This window comes from Electrona antarctica (genome assembly GCF_951216825.1).
Source record: "Electrona antarctica genome assembly, chromosome: 3".
NCBI lineage: Eukaryota > Metazoa > Chordata > Actinopteri > Myctophiformes > Myctophidae > Electrona > Electrona antarctica.
In genome coordinates, this window is record NC_136808.1 from 31,278,549 (window position 1) to 31,293,979 (window position 15,431).

General features: G+C 42.5%; 1 protein-coding gene across 2 annotated transcripts; it reads right to left on the bottom strand.

Moving 5' to 3' along the window:
- Positions 1-5,869: 5,869 nt before the first annotated feature.
- dhcr7 (7-dehydrocholesterol reductase) lies at positions 5,870-13,645 on the bottom strand. Of its 2 annotated transcripts, XM_079497228.1 has the most exons (9): positions 13,560-13,645; positions 11,945-12,025; positions 11,871-11,893; positions 10,727-10,949; positions 10,317-10,407; positions 9,287-9,500; positions 8,601-8,805; positions 8,184-8,315; positions 5,870-7,582 (listed from the first exon to the last, which is right to left on the bottom strand). In XM_079497228.1, exons 2-9 carry the CDS (start codon positions 12,023-12,025, stop codon positions 7,118-7,120), a joined length of 1,434 nt encoding a protein of 477 aa, XP_079353354.1. In that variant the 5' UTR covers positions 13,560-13,645; the 3' UTR covers positions 5,870-7,117. The 2 variants fall into 2 exon arrangements, with proteins under 2 accessions (XP_079353354.1, XP_079353353.1); XM_079497227.1 differs by lacking the exon at positions 11,871-11,893 and having other exon boundaries at positions 11,922-12,025.
- Between the last annotated feature and the right edge of the window lie 1,786 nt (positions 13,646-15,431).

Sequence of the window (15,431 nt, forward strand, 5' to 3'; positions counted from 1 at the left end):
CAGGAGCCGAGCAGCCGAGCCGTGCATGCTGGCACTGGCACACATTAAAACCTAAATGAAACACACCCGCAATTAATTATTGCAATGATTACTTTCAGCTGTGTTTACTAGTCAAAAGCTAAAGCTTTGCACAGGTTTGGCATTGGCACCCTGCTTGTGCTTGAACCCATTTTTATTTTGAAACTTGCACCACAGTTTGAGGTAAGATGAAAAGTTATTAATTTAATCAAATGTCAGATTCTTCACTTGTTAACCCATGTGTGCTATCATAGGAAAACGCATGCTAATTTACCATTTGAAGCCTAGTGTTTCTCTTCTGGGGCAAACATTCTGCAACTAGCAGATCTACAAGATCGCTCACAATGCGAGCTTGCAGAACTGCTTTTTCCAACAAAGACGTTTGAGTTGCTGCAGAAATACTAGCCCTGGGGGACCCTAGCTGGTCCTAGCCCAAACATTTAGACTCTCGTAGAGGTTTTTTTCGATTCTGACGAATTCGTCAGAATCGAAAAAAACCTCTACGAGAGTCTAAATGTTTGGGTTAAGCTGGTCCAGTGGTGGAAAAAGTAAATGTTTACTCGAGTAAAAACGAATAATTAATTACGAGGAGAATCTGGTTAAAAATGTGCAAGAGCAAATCACATTAAAGCATGCTATCAAAATACACTTATGCTCACAATACGTCACACTGTGGGCTGAAGTGGTTAATTTATTGTCGGATAAAAAAGGGGGGGATCCGGGCACCTGGAGTTAAAGGGAAAAATATACTTTATTAAACATGTTTTGATTTATAATGGTATTCATCGGGGCTGATGAAGAGCCCTGATGAAGACCGTTATAGGTTGAAACATGTTGGATCTCCCCCCCCCCCCCCCCCCTTTTTGTAGTTGTATCCCATTTTATCTGGGCCACTTTTACTATTAACTTTATTGACTTACCTATGTCTAATTTGTCTATGCGTGCCTGGTTGTTTGTCTCTGCCTGGTTAATGTATGTTTTGTAATAAAGTTTCAAATAATTGTAGTGGAGTAAAAGTAGGCTACAATAGGCTATTTGCCTCTGAGGTGTAGTAGAGTAGAAGTGTACTGACACTATGGAGTTTCGGAGTTGATTGGCTGCTATTTTCACTGAATGTTAGCCCTGGAATGGGGACACAAGGGGGTAAATGTATCTTCCAACTGAAATGGCTTTAAGATTCATATCTTAAATGCTTTGTTTGTCTTCTCACTATCCAGATATGGCAACTGCCAGCTTTCTTCTTTCCTGCGAGAACTTGGTCTGTGCGATCTGCCTGGATGTGGTCACTGAGCTGGTCACCACACCATGTGGACACAACTTCTGCAAGGCGTGTATTCAACACTACTGTGACATCAAGGACATTTACTAACTTCATTCTGTGAGACTCACCTGGAGCCTCGCCGGACAATATCGCGCATATGGCTCAGCATCTTCTGGTTCAATCTGTTGGCGAAGGAGAAACCACAGGCAGTGGGGGTCTTTGTAGACCATGAAGCGGGACAGGTCTCTTTATAACGTGGATGCTAAAGATCTACACAGATCTACACGTTCTCTGGCCAGAGATTTAATGAGGGTACTCCATCCATACCTGTGCACTCGCTCTGATCGCCAAAGTAAAACTTCCCTGACTTGAACCCTTCCTTTGACAACACTGATCAGGGACATTTTGAGGTGTTGCCCCAAGCAGCGGCGTCAACTTTGGGAGTGCCTGAGGGAGGCGGGGCGGGGGGCACCCACTTCCGTTATAGGAACCTGCCGCGATTTCCCATCCGGGGACACGATGAGGTCAGTGTGCGGTGTCTGGGTCAATTTACAATTTAGGCATTTAGCAGACGCTCTTAATCCAGAGCGACTTACATTAAGCAAGAACAAAAAGCATGGGAATACATCACATATGTAAAATGCATTTATCGCGAAACATGCGTAAGCTAAGAACGTAACTAGAACATATCTATATAATGACACTATACATATAAACTAGAACATATCTATATAATGACACTATACATATAAACTATACATATATGCTATACTATGCTGTACATATATACTATGAAGTGCTATGACATTTATGACTTAGTGAAGAGTTTGAGCTCACCGATAGTCTTTGACCGTGCATTTATCACACTCTGGACTTCTGCACGTTTAGATTCATATTCTGTCTCAAGTAGTACAATATGGTGATTTTTTTTTTTAAAACATTCAACCAATCACATACTGATAGTGATGCGGGCAATCAGGATCAACTGTCTCACATTCCTGGGTTATTAGGGAGGAGTTATGCCTCATGAATAACTGATGAGACTCTGGAAGGTTAATTCCTTGTCACTAAGACAAATAAATATATCCAAGATATTGTCTATATATATATATATATATTACAGTTTAGGAATATCAAATAGAGATGGAACCACACCGTAAAGAACTATACAATACAGTTCAATCGATCACAAATGTATAATAAAAATCACACCCGTGTGAACTGAGTGGTGCAATCTGTGATGTCAGTGTCATACTAACCATAGCAACCATGCTCGTTGTTTTTGGTTGCTAACCATAGCAACCATGCTCGTTTTGTTTTGGTACGAACAAACACGGGTACACAGGTACAAAGCCAGTTGTTGGAGTGGTTTGCACCACTCAAAAAGTAGAGATACATTTCCATGTCCCGCCAACCACCGCCGCCCGACCCGCCCGGCTCGACGGCCCTCGCGGGGCGGACAGACAGCCGCGCGCCCGCCGGCAAAACACCCGCGCCGCGCCCCGAGGGACACAGCGCGGGGCCCCACCGCCAGACACGCGACCGCCCGCCGACACCCGCTCCGGCCGCCGACGTGCGGGAGGCAGCGGGGCGACCGCTCCTCCAGCCGCGGCGCGAGCCCAGGCCCGCTTCGCTCCCCAGCCCGACCGACCCAGCCCTTAGAGCCAATCCTTATCCCGAAGTTACGGATCTGACTTGCCGACTTCCCTTACCCGCCTTGTTCTAACATGCCAGAGGCTGTTCACCTTGGAGACCTGCTGCGGATATGGGTACGGCCTGGCGCGAGATTTACACCTTCTGGCCCGGATTTTCAAGGGCCGGCGAGAGCTCACCGGACGTCGCCGGAACCGCGACGCTTTCCAGGGCGCGGGCCCCTCTCTCGGGACGAACCCATTCCAGGGCGCCCTGCCCTTCACAAAGAAAAGAGAACTCTTCCCGGGGCTGTATTGGGCTGTATTTAAATCAAGTCCCCTAAAGTAAACTGAATATAAGCCTCTGGTAGGTAGGCCATCTGTGGATCAGAAAGGGGAGAGCACAATAATAGGGTTAAAAAGGTATTTGAGCAAAAACATTTTTTATAATTATTTATTTTTTATAAAAAAGGCTTGAGCTCAAAGTCTACATTTAGGCCAAATGGGGACAATGTTTTTAGAAACTGAATCTAGAAAGCCTTGCGTTTTAACAACTTGTCGATTTTGTTTTTTTTAACGGTGTGTCAGATCCCAGAATGTGCCAATGCTTATGAATAATCTGCTTAAAGCATCCATTCCTAACAGACTGTTCTGTTAAGAGACGCACTCGCCACTCCTACAGCCCAACTAGTCTTTCTCTTTACCTGAACCTTAACTGTATCAGCAGTAAACTTAAGCCTTTCTAAACGTATTAACAAAATGTACTCGAGTGTCAGTTACATTTTGAGTATCATTTTGTTAAAGGCTTTGGAGAGATGTTAAAATAACACCTATATAATAATTAATTTATTTATATATATATATACACGACAAAACAATTATTCAACATGGCAGCTACCATCACATTGAAACTGACAAATGACGCAGTCCTGTTACTGTCAAGCCTGCCCACTCTAACTTGACAGTCTGTGTTTTGGTGTGCAGGGGAAACACTGTAGGATAGCATTGACTGGAGTCACTTTGGGAGATTTAAAGTGATGAGCGGCTCGCTGAGTTTTAAAGTTGTCTTTTGTTATTGTTTATAATAAAAGCTTATATTTGAGAAGGAAACATGGATATTATTTTTCCTTATTGAAACCACTACAGCTTACCAAGGGTCTAATGTCTTATCTAATTTACTGAGTGTGGTCATTGCAACTACATTGCAACATATGCAAGCAGAGGGCATCCAATTGTACATTTCAATATTTTGTTATGTATGTACACATTACACAACACATAGCTACATTTATTTTTGCATGGCTTCTTAGCTCATTGCATTGGTACCGTAACCTGATAAACATCAAGCCTCATACAATAACAAACCTGTACAATGGCAGTCAGTATAGTGCAACAACATAATTGGCCCAATGCCCATGTTAAGTAATAACTAGCAATACAATGTTATACACAGTATACTGGATGTTCAATACAGATCCAGAAGAAAGTCAACGTAATGGAAAGACACCATTAGAGAGCAGAAATCCATAGACCAAATGGATGGAGAAATTACAATATAGCATGAGCTGTTTTGTTTTTTTTCTTTTTCAGCAGGGCAGGAAAATGTCAATCTAATACATAACACTCTTTTTTTTTTACAGAATTTACTGGATTTACTGTACTGTGTCTTCTCCGGTTTGATGTCTAGCATCAAATGCTGGATGGGTGAGAACTTTCTCAAGCTAAATGAGGATAAGACAGAAGTTCTCATCGGTTCTAGTGAGCAGAAAGAATCAATAAGCAGACTTGGCAACCTGACTGTAGAAAGTAACAGTACAGTAAAGAACTTGGGGGTCATTATAGATTCTGAATTGAATTTTAATTCACACATTAATCATGTTACCAAGATTGTCTTTTGTCACCTTAGAAATATTGCACGAATTTCTTTTTGCGTTTTTTACTGCAATGCACTTTTTTTCTGGACTGCCAAAGAAAACAACTGACAGATTACAACTTGTCAAATGCAGCAGCCAGAGTTTTAACTAAAACTAAGATGGAAAAACATATTACTCCAGTTTTAGCTTTACTGCACTGGCTTCCGGTTGTTTTTAGGATTGATTTTAAATTTATTTCACTTGTTTATAAAGCTCTCAATGGTCTCGCACCTTCCTACATGACTGCCTGCCTAAATATGTCCCTAACCGCCCCCTAAGGTCTTCCACTGCTGGCCTGCTCGCTTTGCCAAAAAAATACGGGGAAGCAGCTTTTTGCTTCTACAGGCCGACAGCATGGAGCAAACTCCCACTGTACCTTCGACAGGCAGCCTCTGTAGACATTTTTAAAGCACAGCTCAAGACCCACTTCTACACTTTTGCTTTTAATTGATTTTTAATTTGACTTAATTTTTTTGTTCATGTCCTCACTGTATTGCATTAATGCTATTTTTTTTTAAATGTTTATGCCCTTGCTTTTCTTTTATTTCTTTCTCCATTGCTCTGTAAAGCACTTTGAGCTGCATTTCATATCATGAAAAGTGCTATACAAATAAAGTTTTATTATTATTGTGCACCATAATGGGCACAAAGTGTAAAAAAAGTTGCTGTCATCCACTATAATTGATGTTCACTATAACATTTGGTGACAATAGAGCTACAAGCACATGTGTCACATTGTGAGCTGGTACGGTACGTGGCAGATGTATATATATATATATATTAGGCCTACAATGGTCCCCTGAGACAGAGCATCCAAAATGAGTAACATCAAATGTAGGTGTATTTCTGCAGAGAATGACGGCGAAGGTCAAGCAGAAAGATGGAATAATGTACCACAGGTCTAAAATGTTTATCATACCCATCAGTTTATGGTAAAGTATGGTCAATATTGATCATGTAGGTTCACATCTATGTGATCATAGACAAAACAAATGCATAGATTTGAACTGTCTTCATGGTTCATGAACAGCAACCATACAAACTCATGATTTCAACAAAATGTCAGGTTTATTCTCTCACTTCATCAGATAGAAAGGCAGTGCTGGTGAATAGTATACCTTCTGTAGTTACTATAAATTGTTGCATAAAGGAAAGAAAAACATGCATCAAAATGAAACTAACAAAAATAATACATGCTTTATGTAGGGGACCTGATACCTTGAAGGTTGTGACGTATAGACTTTCAAAAATAAAAGTTTGATATTTCTTGTGTCTGAAGAATTAAACTGTACACATAGAAAAACATACAATGCTATTGTAGAAAAATGTATTTGTTACATTGTAATGTTTTTGTATTTCTTCTTGATATACTACTAGGGACATGAAAGGACTTGGCTCAAAGTGCTTCTGCTGCTACCCTTTGCTAGAGCCTGGACAAGGCTAGTCTATGTACTGTTTCAATCAAAACAGGTTTTGCTGAGAATCTCTCTCACTACCTCTCTATCTAAAAACAAAACACAGCAGTAAGACCAGTAGAATAGTCAAAGCCTCCAGAGAAGCTACATGTCAACATAAATATAATGTATGCCTGTACCGAAGTGCCATGACACACAGTGGAATGTATACAAATCGACGAAATCATGTATCAAATGCAGTATCAAAACCATAGGAGCATAGTGCTTGCACGCACACACACACACACACACACACACACACACACACACACACACACACACACACACACACACACACACACACACACACACACACACACATTCTTCGTTCTACATCAGCGGTTCCCAAACTCTTCTGAATCAGGGCCCACTTCAGAATCTTGAAAGCGTTCGTAGCCCACCAATCTGAACTCTTCGGCTGCCGTTTTAAGTGGTCAGATGGGTGGGCCACGTGCATGTAGAGCGTTTATTGATCAATCAATCGACTGTGTTCCGGCTTGGATCACTGTATCTAATGTAGTATACTTTAAAGGGATATTTCACTTAAAAAAAAAAAACTAATTGAAAAATCACAGCACCCTCACGCGTTGGAATGTTCTTCTAAAGGGTGAGGGGGCTGTTATTTTTCCATTATTCCATATTTTTTCATATATTTTGTTTATTTTATTTGAAAGTGAAATATCCTTTTAGGTTCTTATTTATTGGAATTTCTATGAAAACACATTTTCTTCAAGGTGTTAAAGAAAATTATTATTTGGGGCCTTGAGGGTCCACGTGAATACCCTCTCGGGCCACAGGTTGGGAATCACTGTGTCTCAAACTCCCCCCTGCTCTGTCTCTTTAGAACAGCCCGGGGATGAGTCGGTAGCGCACAGTGTCGGTGTAACGCTTCCAGTCTTGGCCGTACTTGCTTCCGCAGCGGTGCTCATCTCGCACACACCGGTGCACCAGCAGGATGGTCATGTAAACGATGTAGAAGTACGGCAGCACGTGGCCAAAGCCGCAGGCGGCGCAGTACGCCAGTGAGCCCATCAGGTCGCCTGTGTAGTTGAAGTGCCGTGCCACGCCCCAGAAGCCCGAGGTGAGCAGCTTGCTGTGGTGGACCCCGCCGTCTGCGGAGCGGTACGAGCACTCGATGTAGGTGGGCTTACGGCCCCAGATGGCACAGGCACCTTCGGTGCGGCGGAACAGGTCCTTCTGGTGGTTGGTGGAGCGGAACACATAGTAGCCCGCCAGGCCCAGGGTTAGGACGGCCAGTGCGTGCGGCGTCGAGAGCTGGACGGGGTGATAGACCAGGTACAGGCCCTGCAGAGCATCAGAAAATAGAGATAAATGGAAGCAAATGGAGACAAGAGGACAGAAACAAGGAGATGAGAGGTACAGTAGACACAGAAAAGAACAAAGTGAGTCCAAGTTACAATCATGATTATTTTAAAGCTCCAACATGTTACTTTTTTCTCCTACTGACAGTCATCTTTACCATGGTTGGAGACAATCTCTACATACAGTATACCTTTGACTGGCAGAGAACTCCATCTGTCTAGCTACGGTAGTAAAAGACAGATTCCATCATCTCTTTCAAAGTTTACAATAAAAAATCACACCTGTGTGAACTGAGTGGTGTAAGGTCTTATATAGACTGATCAGCTGTGGTCTGACGTAATGTCTGACGTAATGAAATCACACCTGTGTGAACTGGGTGACCATAGCAACCATGCTCATTTTTTGGTACGAACAGACAGACAGACACGTAAACTAACAAAGCCAGTTGTAGGAGTGGTTTACACCACTCAAAAATAAGTATACAAGATTAGTGCCAATGGCTGCTACACCGGCTTGTTTGTAGTCCAAGAATATCAGTTGTACTCTGGGGAGGGGGGGTCGCCAAAACATAAGCTTTTATTACCTGTAGTGTGTAGAGGAAGGGCAGCCAGACACAGTCTCCCCAACCCAGGTACCATCCAAAGTGGTCATGGCAGATGTCGATGGTCTTCAGGTACCATGCCTCATTCCAGAAGAAGTCCAACACATAGATGGCCTACAGCGGCACACAGTCAATACATGATTACTGAAAGTTTATTACACACAGCTTATTTGCATTAGGAGTTGGACATTAGCATTACAATATCAACGGACTTCACATTAATCTCTGAACTGCATAAATTGTCCAAAATGCATATATTTATCTAATTGATACGATATATTTATCCCTCTTGACGCAATACCATTCCTTACAAGGAAAATATCCTTAAAGTATCATCCTCTCCACCCATGTTTTGTCTCCTCCTTCTAACCCCTGCCCATGTCTCTCTGCCCTCTCCACCTGCAATATGTTGACCAGTATCATGGAGTTGGTGACATGTCCGTAGAGCTCCTGTTGCTTGGCCATGTAAGACAAGTTGATGAGGGTCCACGCCACAATGCCTGGCCGTCCGTTGAAGAACAGCTTGAAGTCAAACCACTTGCCAATGCGTGGGTTGAACTCAATGCCCATCATGAAGTTGTAGAACACATTCCCTGTGAACTTGCTGTAACAGAAAAGACAGGGGAATGTATGATTGTAAAGAGGCCATAGTGCAATAAGTGCATAGAGATGTATTATTTGCATCACCTAGCATCTTATTTCAAGAAAATAACATAACTTGAACAAACATTTGTCGAGAGACTGAGAGGCGCAGAGGCAGATGGCCAGGTAATAATACTGTACATAAAATGTTAAGGTGGAAAACATAATGCTAATCAAATACAAAGAGACAGGACAGGGCATTTACCATGTCCACCATCATAAATAGAGCATGGTTTGATTGTATACATCATGTACTGTATGTACATTAAGTCTCACAGATTATGCAGACTCAATTGTTTGTGAGTGTTGATTCACATCGCTAACCGCAGCTAGTGGCTAACTTATACTTTGTTATTTTCTACCAGTGACGTACAATGGATTAAAGGCTAAATTAGGTTTATGCACAAATATTCTCATTTTTGCTTGTTGACATGAGTCCTCACCAGTCCTCAGCATTGGTGGGGAAGAGGTGAGCCTTTATGAAGGCAAAGGTGGAGACAGCATAGCCCAGAATGTTGGTGCACCACATCAAGGGGATCCAGTTGTCCATGATGATGGTGGGAGAGAACCAGTGGAAGTGGTGTGCGTTGGCCAGCCACAGGGCATGGGTGATCAGCCAGCATTGGAGGCCATTGACCTCATATTTGTTGACCAGACCTAAAGCGTTGATGGAAAGTGCAGTAGATGCCAAAGTTTGGTTTTGTTCATTAACACAGATACTGTACTGTACCAAGCCCAAAACAGGCACACCCCCAACAATGTAAGCAGCCAAGCAATCAGCACTTTTCCAACAGGAATGCATTCCAAACAGACACATGCTGCGAGTGCCCTGAACAGGTACTGCACTAGTCTAATTATTTTCAGTGGTATTATATTTTTTCCAATTACAATCCTGAAGTGAAAATTGAAGTCAAGAAGCATGCGTTTCCAATAAGAATTAATTTAAAGTTTGTGGATCCTGGACCAACAGAGGGTTTGAGGTTACACAATCTCATTAGCTACACCTATAAGATCCTTACCCTGACTTTAACTAGCCAACATGTAACTTAACCATCTCTACCCTCATGCATAATCATAACCATTTTAACTCGAGAAATAAAATCGGGAGCAAAGCACTGGTTCACATTGATATAAGGTAATAAAATGTATTCAACTACTAACATTTCAACGTGTGGTGCATGTTTTTCATCATTAGTCAAAACGACATGCCAAACAAGATTTTTGTCCCAGACACAAGTTTGCCCACGTCTGAGGGCCAACAGTTCCTTGTTATAGTGGGTGTAAAACTTCTTTCTTCACAACCATTGTAATGTTATACCTGAAGTCAGTTTGGCTCTGGCTCAACCATGCAATGTTTTGTTGGTTCAGGAGCCTCTACAATACCTATTACATGGTGTGCAATAACTGTGTGTGTGTGTGTGTGTGTGTGTGTGTGTGTGTGTGTGTGTGTGTGTGTGTGTGTTAGTATGTTACCTGCGGGAGTGCGAGCTCCGTCCTGGACTCCCCCAACATAGCCAGGGATGATCTTATGAGTGATGTCAGGTATACACATGTAGAGGAATGCCTGAGGGACAAACAGAGCTGCTAAGCTATGGTGTCACCTCCATAATCATCAGAAACACTTTCCAAACACCTTTTCATTCACTTCAAGTTTCTGAGTATATTTCCTTATACTCGATTTTCATTCCACAATACACTGCCTTCAAATCCAGTCATACATCAAGTTGTGGCCCTTTGGAATGTTAGAAACTGCTGACATTGCTGTGCGCAATTTCCTTTTCTTTATGGTTATTGTTAGCACAATCTTCTTCTCCCCTTCCCTCAATCTCCTCCCTTCTCTCCTCTTCTCTACCTGACATTCTCTTTTCTCTCCCGTTATTTACCTGGAAGGCCACCCAGATGGCATATATCTTGGCAGCGGTCCATGTAAACGAGGGTGACCGGGCCCAGATGGAGAGCAAAGTTGTCTCTCCCTGGTAAAGCTCCATCAGTGGCTGGCTGACAGAGCACTGGTACTGGTCACAGGCCATCACGAAGTAGAAGACGATGAAGGGAGCGAAGCAAAGCAGAGCAATTACAGCACTCAGGGAAAACCAGTCCACCTCCCTGAAGATAAATAGGGAATACGATATAGGTTAAGAGATATTGAAACGGATGATAGAGCAAGGTAGACATAAAAAAACCCTGAAAAACTAAAAAGCCTAAAACATTTTTTTTAGAAATATTTAGTCCGGTCTGTTTTCCCATTACAGGAGTTTGTAGCTTACATCTTTTGGCCATTTTTGTATAAAAAGGTATAGTTTTTTCTGTATGCATTGGATCACAGGAACAGCAATTATCTTCCCTTGAAAATGTACTATGAATCACAATCTTACTTTTCTTTTTAATGAAACAATCTAAGTCTACATAGACTGGGGCGGCAGTGGACTGGGCTCAGGGGTAGAGTGGCCAGTAGAGCGGCCGGATGGGAACGATGAAGCCAACAACTCCCAGTTCAATCCTGGGTACCCCCAGAGTTAATGTCAAAGTGTCCTTGAGCAATACTCTGTGACTGTGTGAATGGGTGAATGCAATGCACGCTCTATATAAAGCACTTTGGATAAAGGCACTATATAAATACACCATTTACTTTTTAGATATAGTCTGTCACACTACCCGGCTTGCAGTGACAGCCAGAGGTTACCTATGTGCTTAAAAAACCTTGACCGAGACACTGCATGTACAGTACATCTCTACCAGATTCAAGGGCAGTGGTCTTGTGTGTTTTAGGGGAAAGTGAAACATTACTTCTTAATATAATACCATATAATCATTTAATGAACAGATTTCTACAGGATATTATATTCCATGATAAATAAATGTCTTTCTAAATTTTTATACTGGGTTTAGTTGGCTTCTGGGTCAGCCAAAATCAAGCTCTATTTTGTATTTTATGACTGGTTGAGGGAGGGGAACCGTTTGTTCTTGTGGAATGCCTGGTGCAGACGAGAACATGGTCCAAAGCGATCCATTACAATGTGAACTCACCACGCTCTCCCCCACTGGGCTACCTCCACCTTCTCCTCAATGTGAACTCACCACGCTCTGCCCCACTGGGCTACCTCCACCTTCTCCTCAGAAGCTGTTCCATTTGTTGGCTTGGTTCGCCTCCTAGTGGCCTCCATGCCCACTGCACCATTCATCTTAGTGGAGGAAGAGATATTAAAAGAATTAACCATCTAATTCTTGGAGATATTAATATGACTTACACAATATTATAATTTACAATGTAGGCATTTAGCAGACGCTCTTAATCCAGAGCGATTTACATTAAGCAAGAACAAAAAGCATGGGAATACATCACATATATAAAAAGCATTTATCATGAAACATGCGTAAGCTAAGAACGTAACAGTGGAATATCTATATAATGAAACTATACATATATGCTATACTGTATGTACTATGACGTGCTATGACTACATACAATGCAATTATAGTGCTGTCTACATAACATGCTATAAGTCTGTATCAAATGCTATCTAAGTCTACAAAGATGCTAAGGGGGTAGGGTATTATGTTAAGTTAATGTTATGTTTACTGTGATTTTAAAATACTGTAACATTTACATATCATCCACTAATGGAGGACTGACAGAGCAGAGGTGAATCTACAAACATACTTGTCATTACGCAACATGTCAGAGCTCACTGACACAAGTCAGTCCTTTACAAGCTACAATATAATGGCAAAATATAATGATAATAATAGCATAATAACTCAATTAGAACGGTAGATGCAGTGCCAAGAGTGAAACTGTAATGGTGAAGCGGGGTAATGAGGTCAATCAAAGTGCATCAGATGTCCTTGGCGATGACGAGTGATAAACCTTCTGTGGAGGCCAGTCAGATAAAACAAATACCTTATAAGTACCTTATATTTTACACTAAGCCACTAAGCCATCATCACCAGTTGAAAAGAAACCAAACTCGTCATCACCTGACCATCTTCTTTTGACTGAGTTCTATTTGATTATAGCAGCACTGTAAGCTCATAGATTTGTTTGACTTTGTGCCATGTAGGCCTACATATGTATTCTATCTATAGTTGACAATTTGAAAGGAATAAGGCCCATTTTATGCACTCAAACAAACACAGAGTCAAAGTAAATGTCATGTCAGCAGATACTGGAGTTGTATTGTGTGGGGGAGTAGTAGCCTATATACTAAAGGCAAGTCAGTTCTAACTTCTGTCACACATCCAAATATGCAATGTCCTACTTTTAATCTACCTTGCCCTGACTGATGTGTTAAGAGACTTTTGCACACTATATGCAATGTTTCAGTTTATGAATTGATGTCGGTCTATCAGACCTTCATCAGAGCTGGACAGGAGGCAACAACATTGCATAAACAAACACCTCTTTTTAGCTCATTGTACCTTTTCTCACCCTAGCATTACTTCTGCCGGACTGTCTGCAGAACCACTTGTTCTAGAATAGGGTGAATAAAGGGCTAAATGTGAGTATAACTCCCATCCTTTAGCCTACTGTTTCTAACTTTCTATTGAATTATGGCTCGGCTATAGCTATAGGTATATAGCCCAGTCTATAATGTAGGCTACATTATAGACAGCATGCAGCATCATAGATATACTTAATACAACATCAAACATATGCCGATCTAGTTAAAGTCGCATCAATGCCTAGGAAGTGATGATTTACTGTAGATAACTTACCACTAGGGTCCAGGGAGGTTGTTACTGGGGTGTCGGGTCTCCTCTGTACTGCCAGATGCTGGAGATGATATAACGACCATGAAAAACGTCACATTATCACAGACACTCCGCCCACAAGAAGACTACGTAACAACGCACAGCCAACCGTGTACCTGCGAGGCGGGGTTGAGAAGTCACCCTGTCCTCTGATTGGTTTCCGTGGACCTGGAACCACCAGCGCCTGATGATCTACGAATTAAATAGAATAAATAGTGTATGATAAAACCTGGATAAAACTAAACACAACCTCCCGTGGGAAATACACCTGCTGCACGCTTTATCAGCTGCATTAATTAGTGCAGACATGTATTAGTCAACAATAAACTACCGTATTGCTATTACCAAATAGATGATTTGAGTAGAAACCGAATGCAGGCTATACAGACAGTCCTATACTGTCCTAGTAGTCCGGCAGACCGGCAGCCGGGGGTGTGGAGTGGGAAATTTGGTATATTTTTTGAGTGGTGCAACCACTCCTTACGGAGCTATGTGTGTGGGTGGGTGGGTGTCTGGGTATGAGCACGAAAACAGCATGGTTGTTTTTCACCACCTGTGCGCAACCTAACGCACACACAAACACACACGCACCGACGCACGTATTAACTGTATATAGCCTATGATGCTTTCGGGGGTGCCAGTACATTACAGTGACAGTACAGTACAGTAGAGGGTATAGTAGAGGGACCGTCACACGGTAACTGTCATTTCTCTACCGTTTTGGATGCGGGGCGGCTCGCCGGAACCGGGCCGGCACCCTGGGTGCGTGCCTGTGGGTCTGGAACTCCCCAAAGCTCCGCCCCCCCCGCTATTCATGTCAGTGGAAGTTGCTCAGTGGCGTTTTGAAGCACCCGGAAGAACCGTCTACTTCTGCATCTTCTACGTCTACTTCCGCATGGTCAAATGCGGAAGTGCAACCGAGCGCTCAATGTTAAACCCCAGCTGCACGGGGTTTCCCGGTCATGAATCCACGGGTCCGCCTGCAGTCCCTCTTACCACTAGGGCCCAGTGCTTCAACGTTGAAGAGCCTCGCTGGGGCCTTGAGCTGGGGTTTAACATTGAGCGCCCGTTTGCACTTCCGCATTTTGGACAAGGAAGCTTTGAGAAGGAAAGGAAATGGTCACATGACTGTGCTGCGCCATGACACTTTCATGGGAGCCAAACTCACACCGGAAGTTCAATTAATACATGGCAGTGAATGGAGCCGGCTGGACCAGCTCATAACAAACATTATTTCTGATCAATTGAGACCTTTGTCATATAATCGGTTCAGGAATATAAACTAAGACATATCATAGGTTGTTTTCTAAGCTGTCGCTCCGGTTCAGTCTCTATCCTTTTAATACTCTATGGAGTTTCATGATTCTGAATCCATTCCAAGCATTAGTTTTGCACAAAAAAACACTCCGGCTAAAAGCGGCCATAGCCGTTATCGCAAATGTGATGAGGTCAGCACATTGTGGGCAAGTGGTTATAAATGGTAAATGGTGCATTTTATATCTTTATCCAAGGCACTTTACATAGATTGTGCATTACATTCACCCATTCATTCACACAGACCGATGACAGAGGAAACCATGCAAGGCACCAACTAGCACATTAGCAATTAGGGGTTCAGTGTCTTGCTCAAGGACACTTCGACACTAACTCTGGGGGAGCCCGGGTTTGAACTGGCAACCAAACCGGTTACCATCCAGCCACTCTACCCCTGATCCACTGCCATTATGGCTGTTTTTAGCCCAAGGAGTGATTTTTGTGCAAAACTAATGCTTGGAATGGATTCAGAATCATGAAAATCCCTAGTTTGACATGTCACATGCTACATAAAGCAAAATG

Excerpts from the sequence above, each read along its gene's own strand:
- dhcr7 (XM_079497228.1), bottom strand. The coding sequence starts at position 12,025 with ATGAATGGTGCAGTGGGCATGGAGGCCACTAGGAGGCGAACCAAGCCA. Across the intron at positions 10,950-11,870 it reads GCCCAGTGGGGGAGAGCGTG|GGAGGTGGACTGGTTTTCCC; the intron begins GTGAGTTCACAT and ends ATTTATCTTCAG. Across the intron at positions 7,583-8,183 it reads CCTTCCTCTACACACTACAG|GGCCTGTACCTGGTCTATCA; the intron begins GTAATAAAAGCT and ends GATGCTCTGCAG.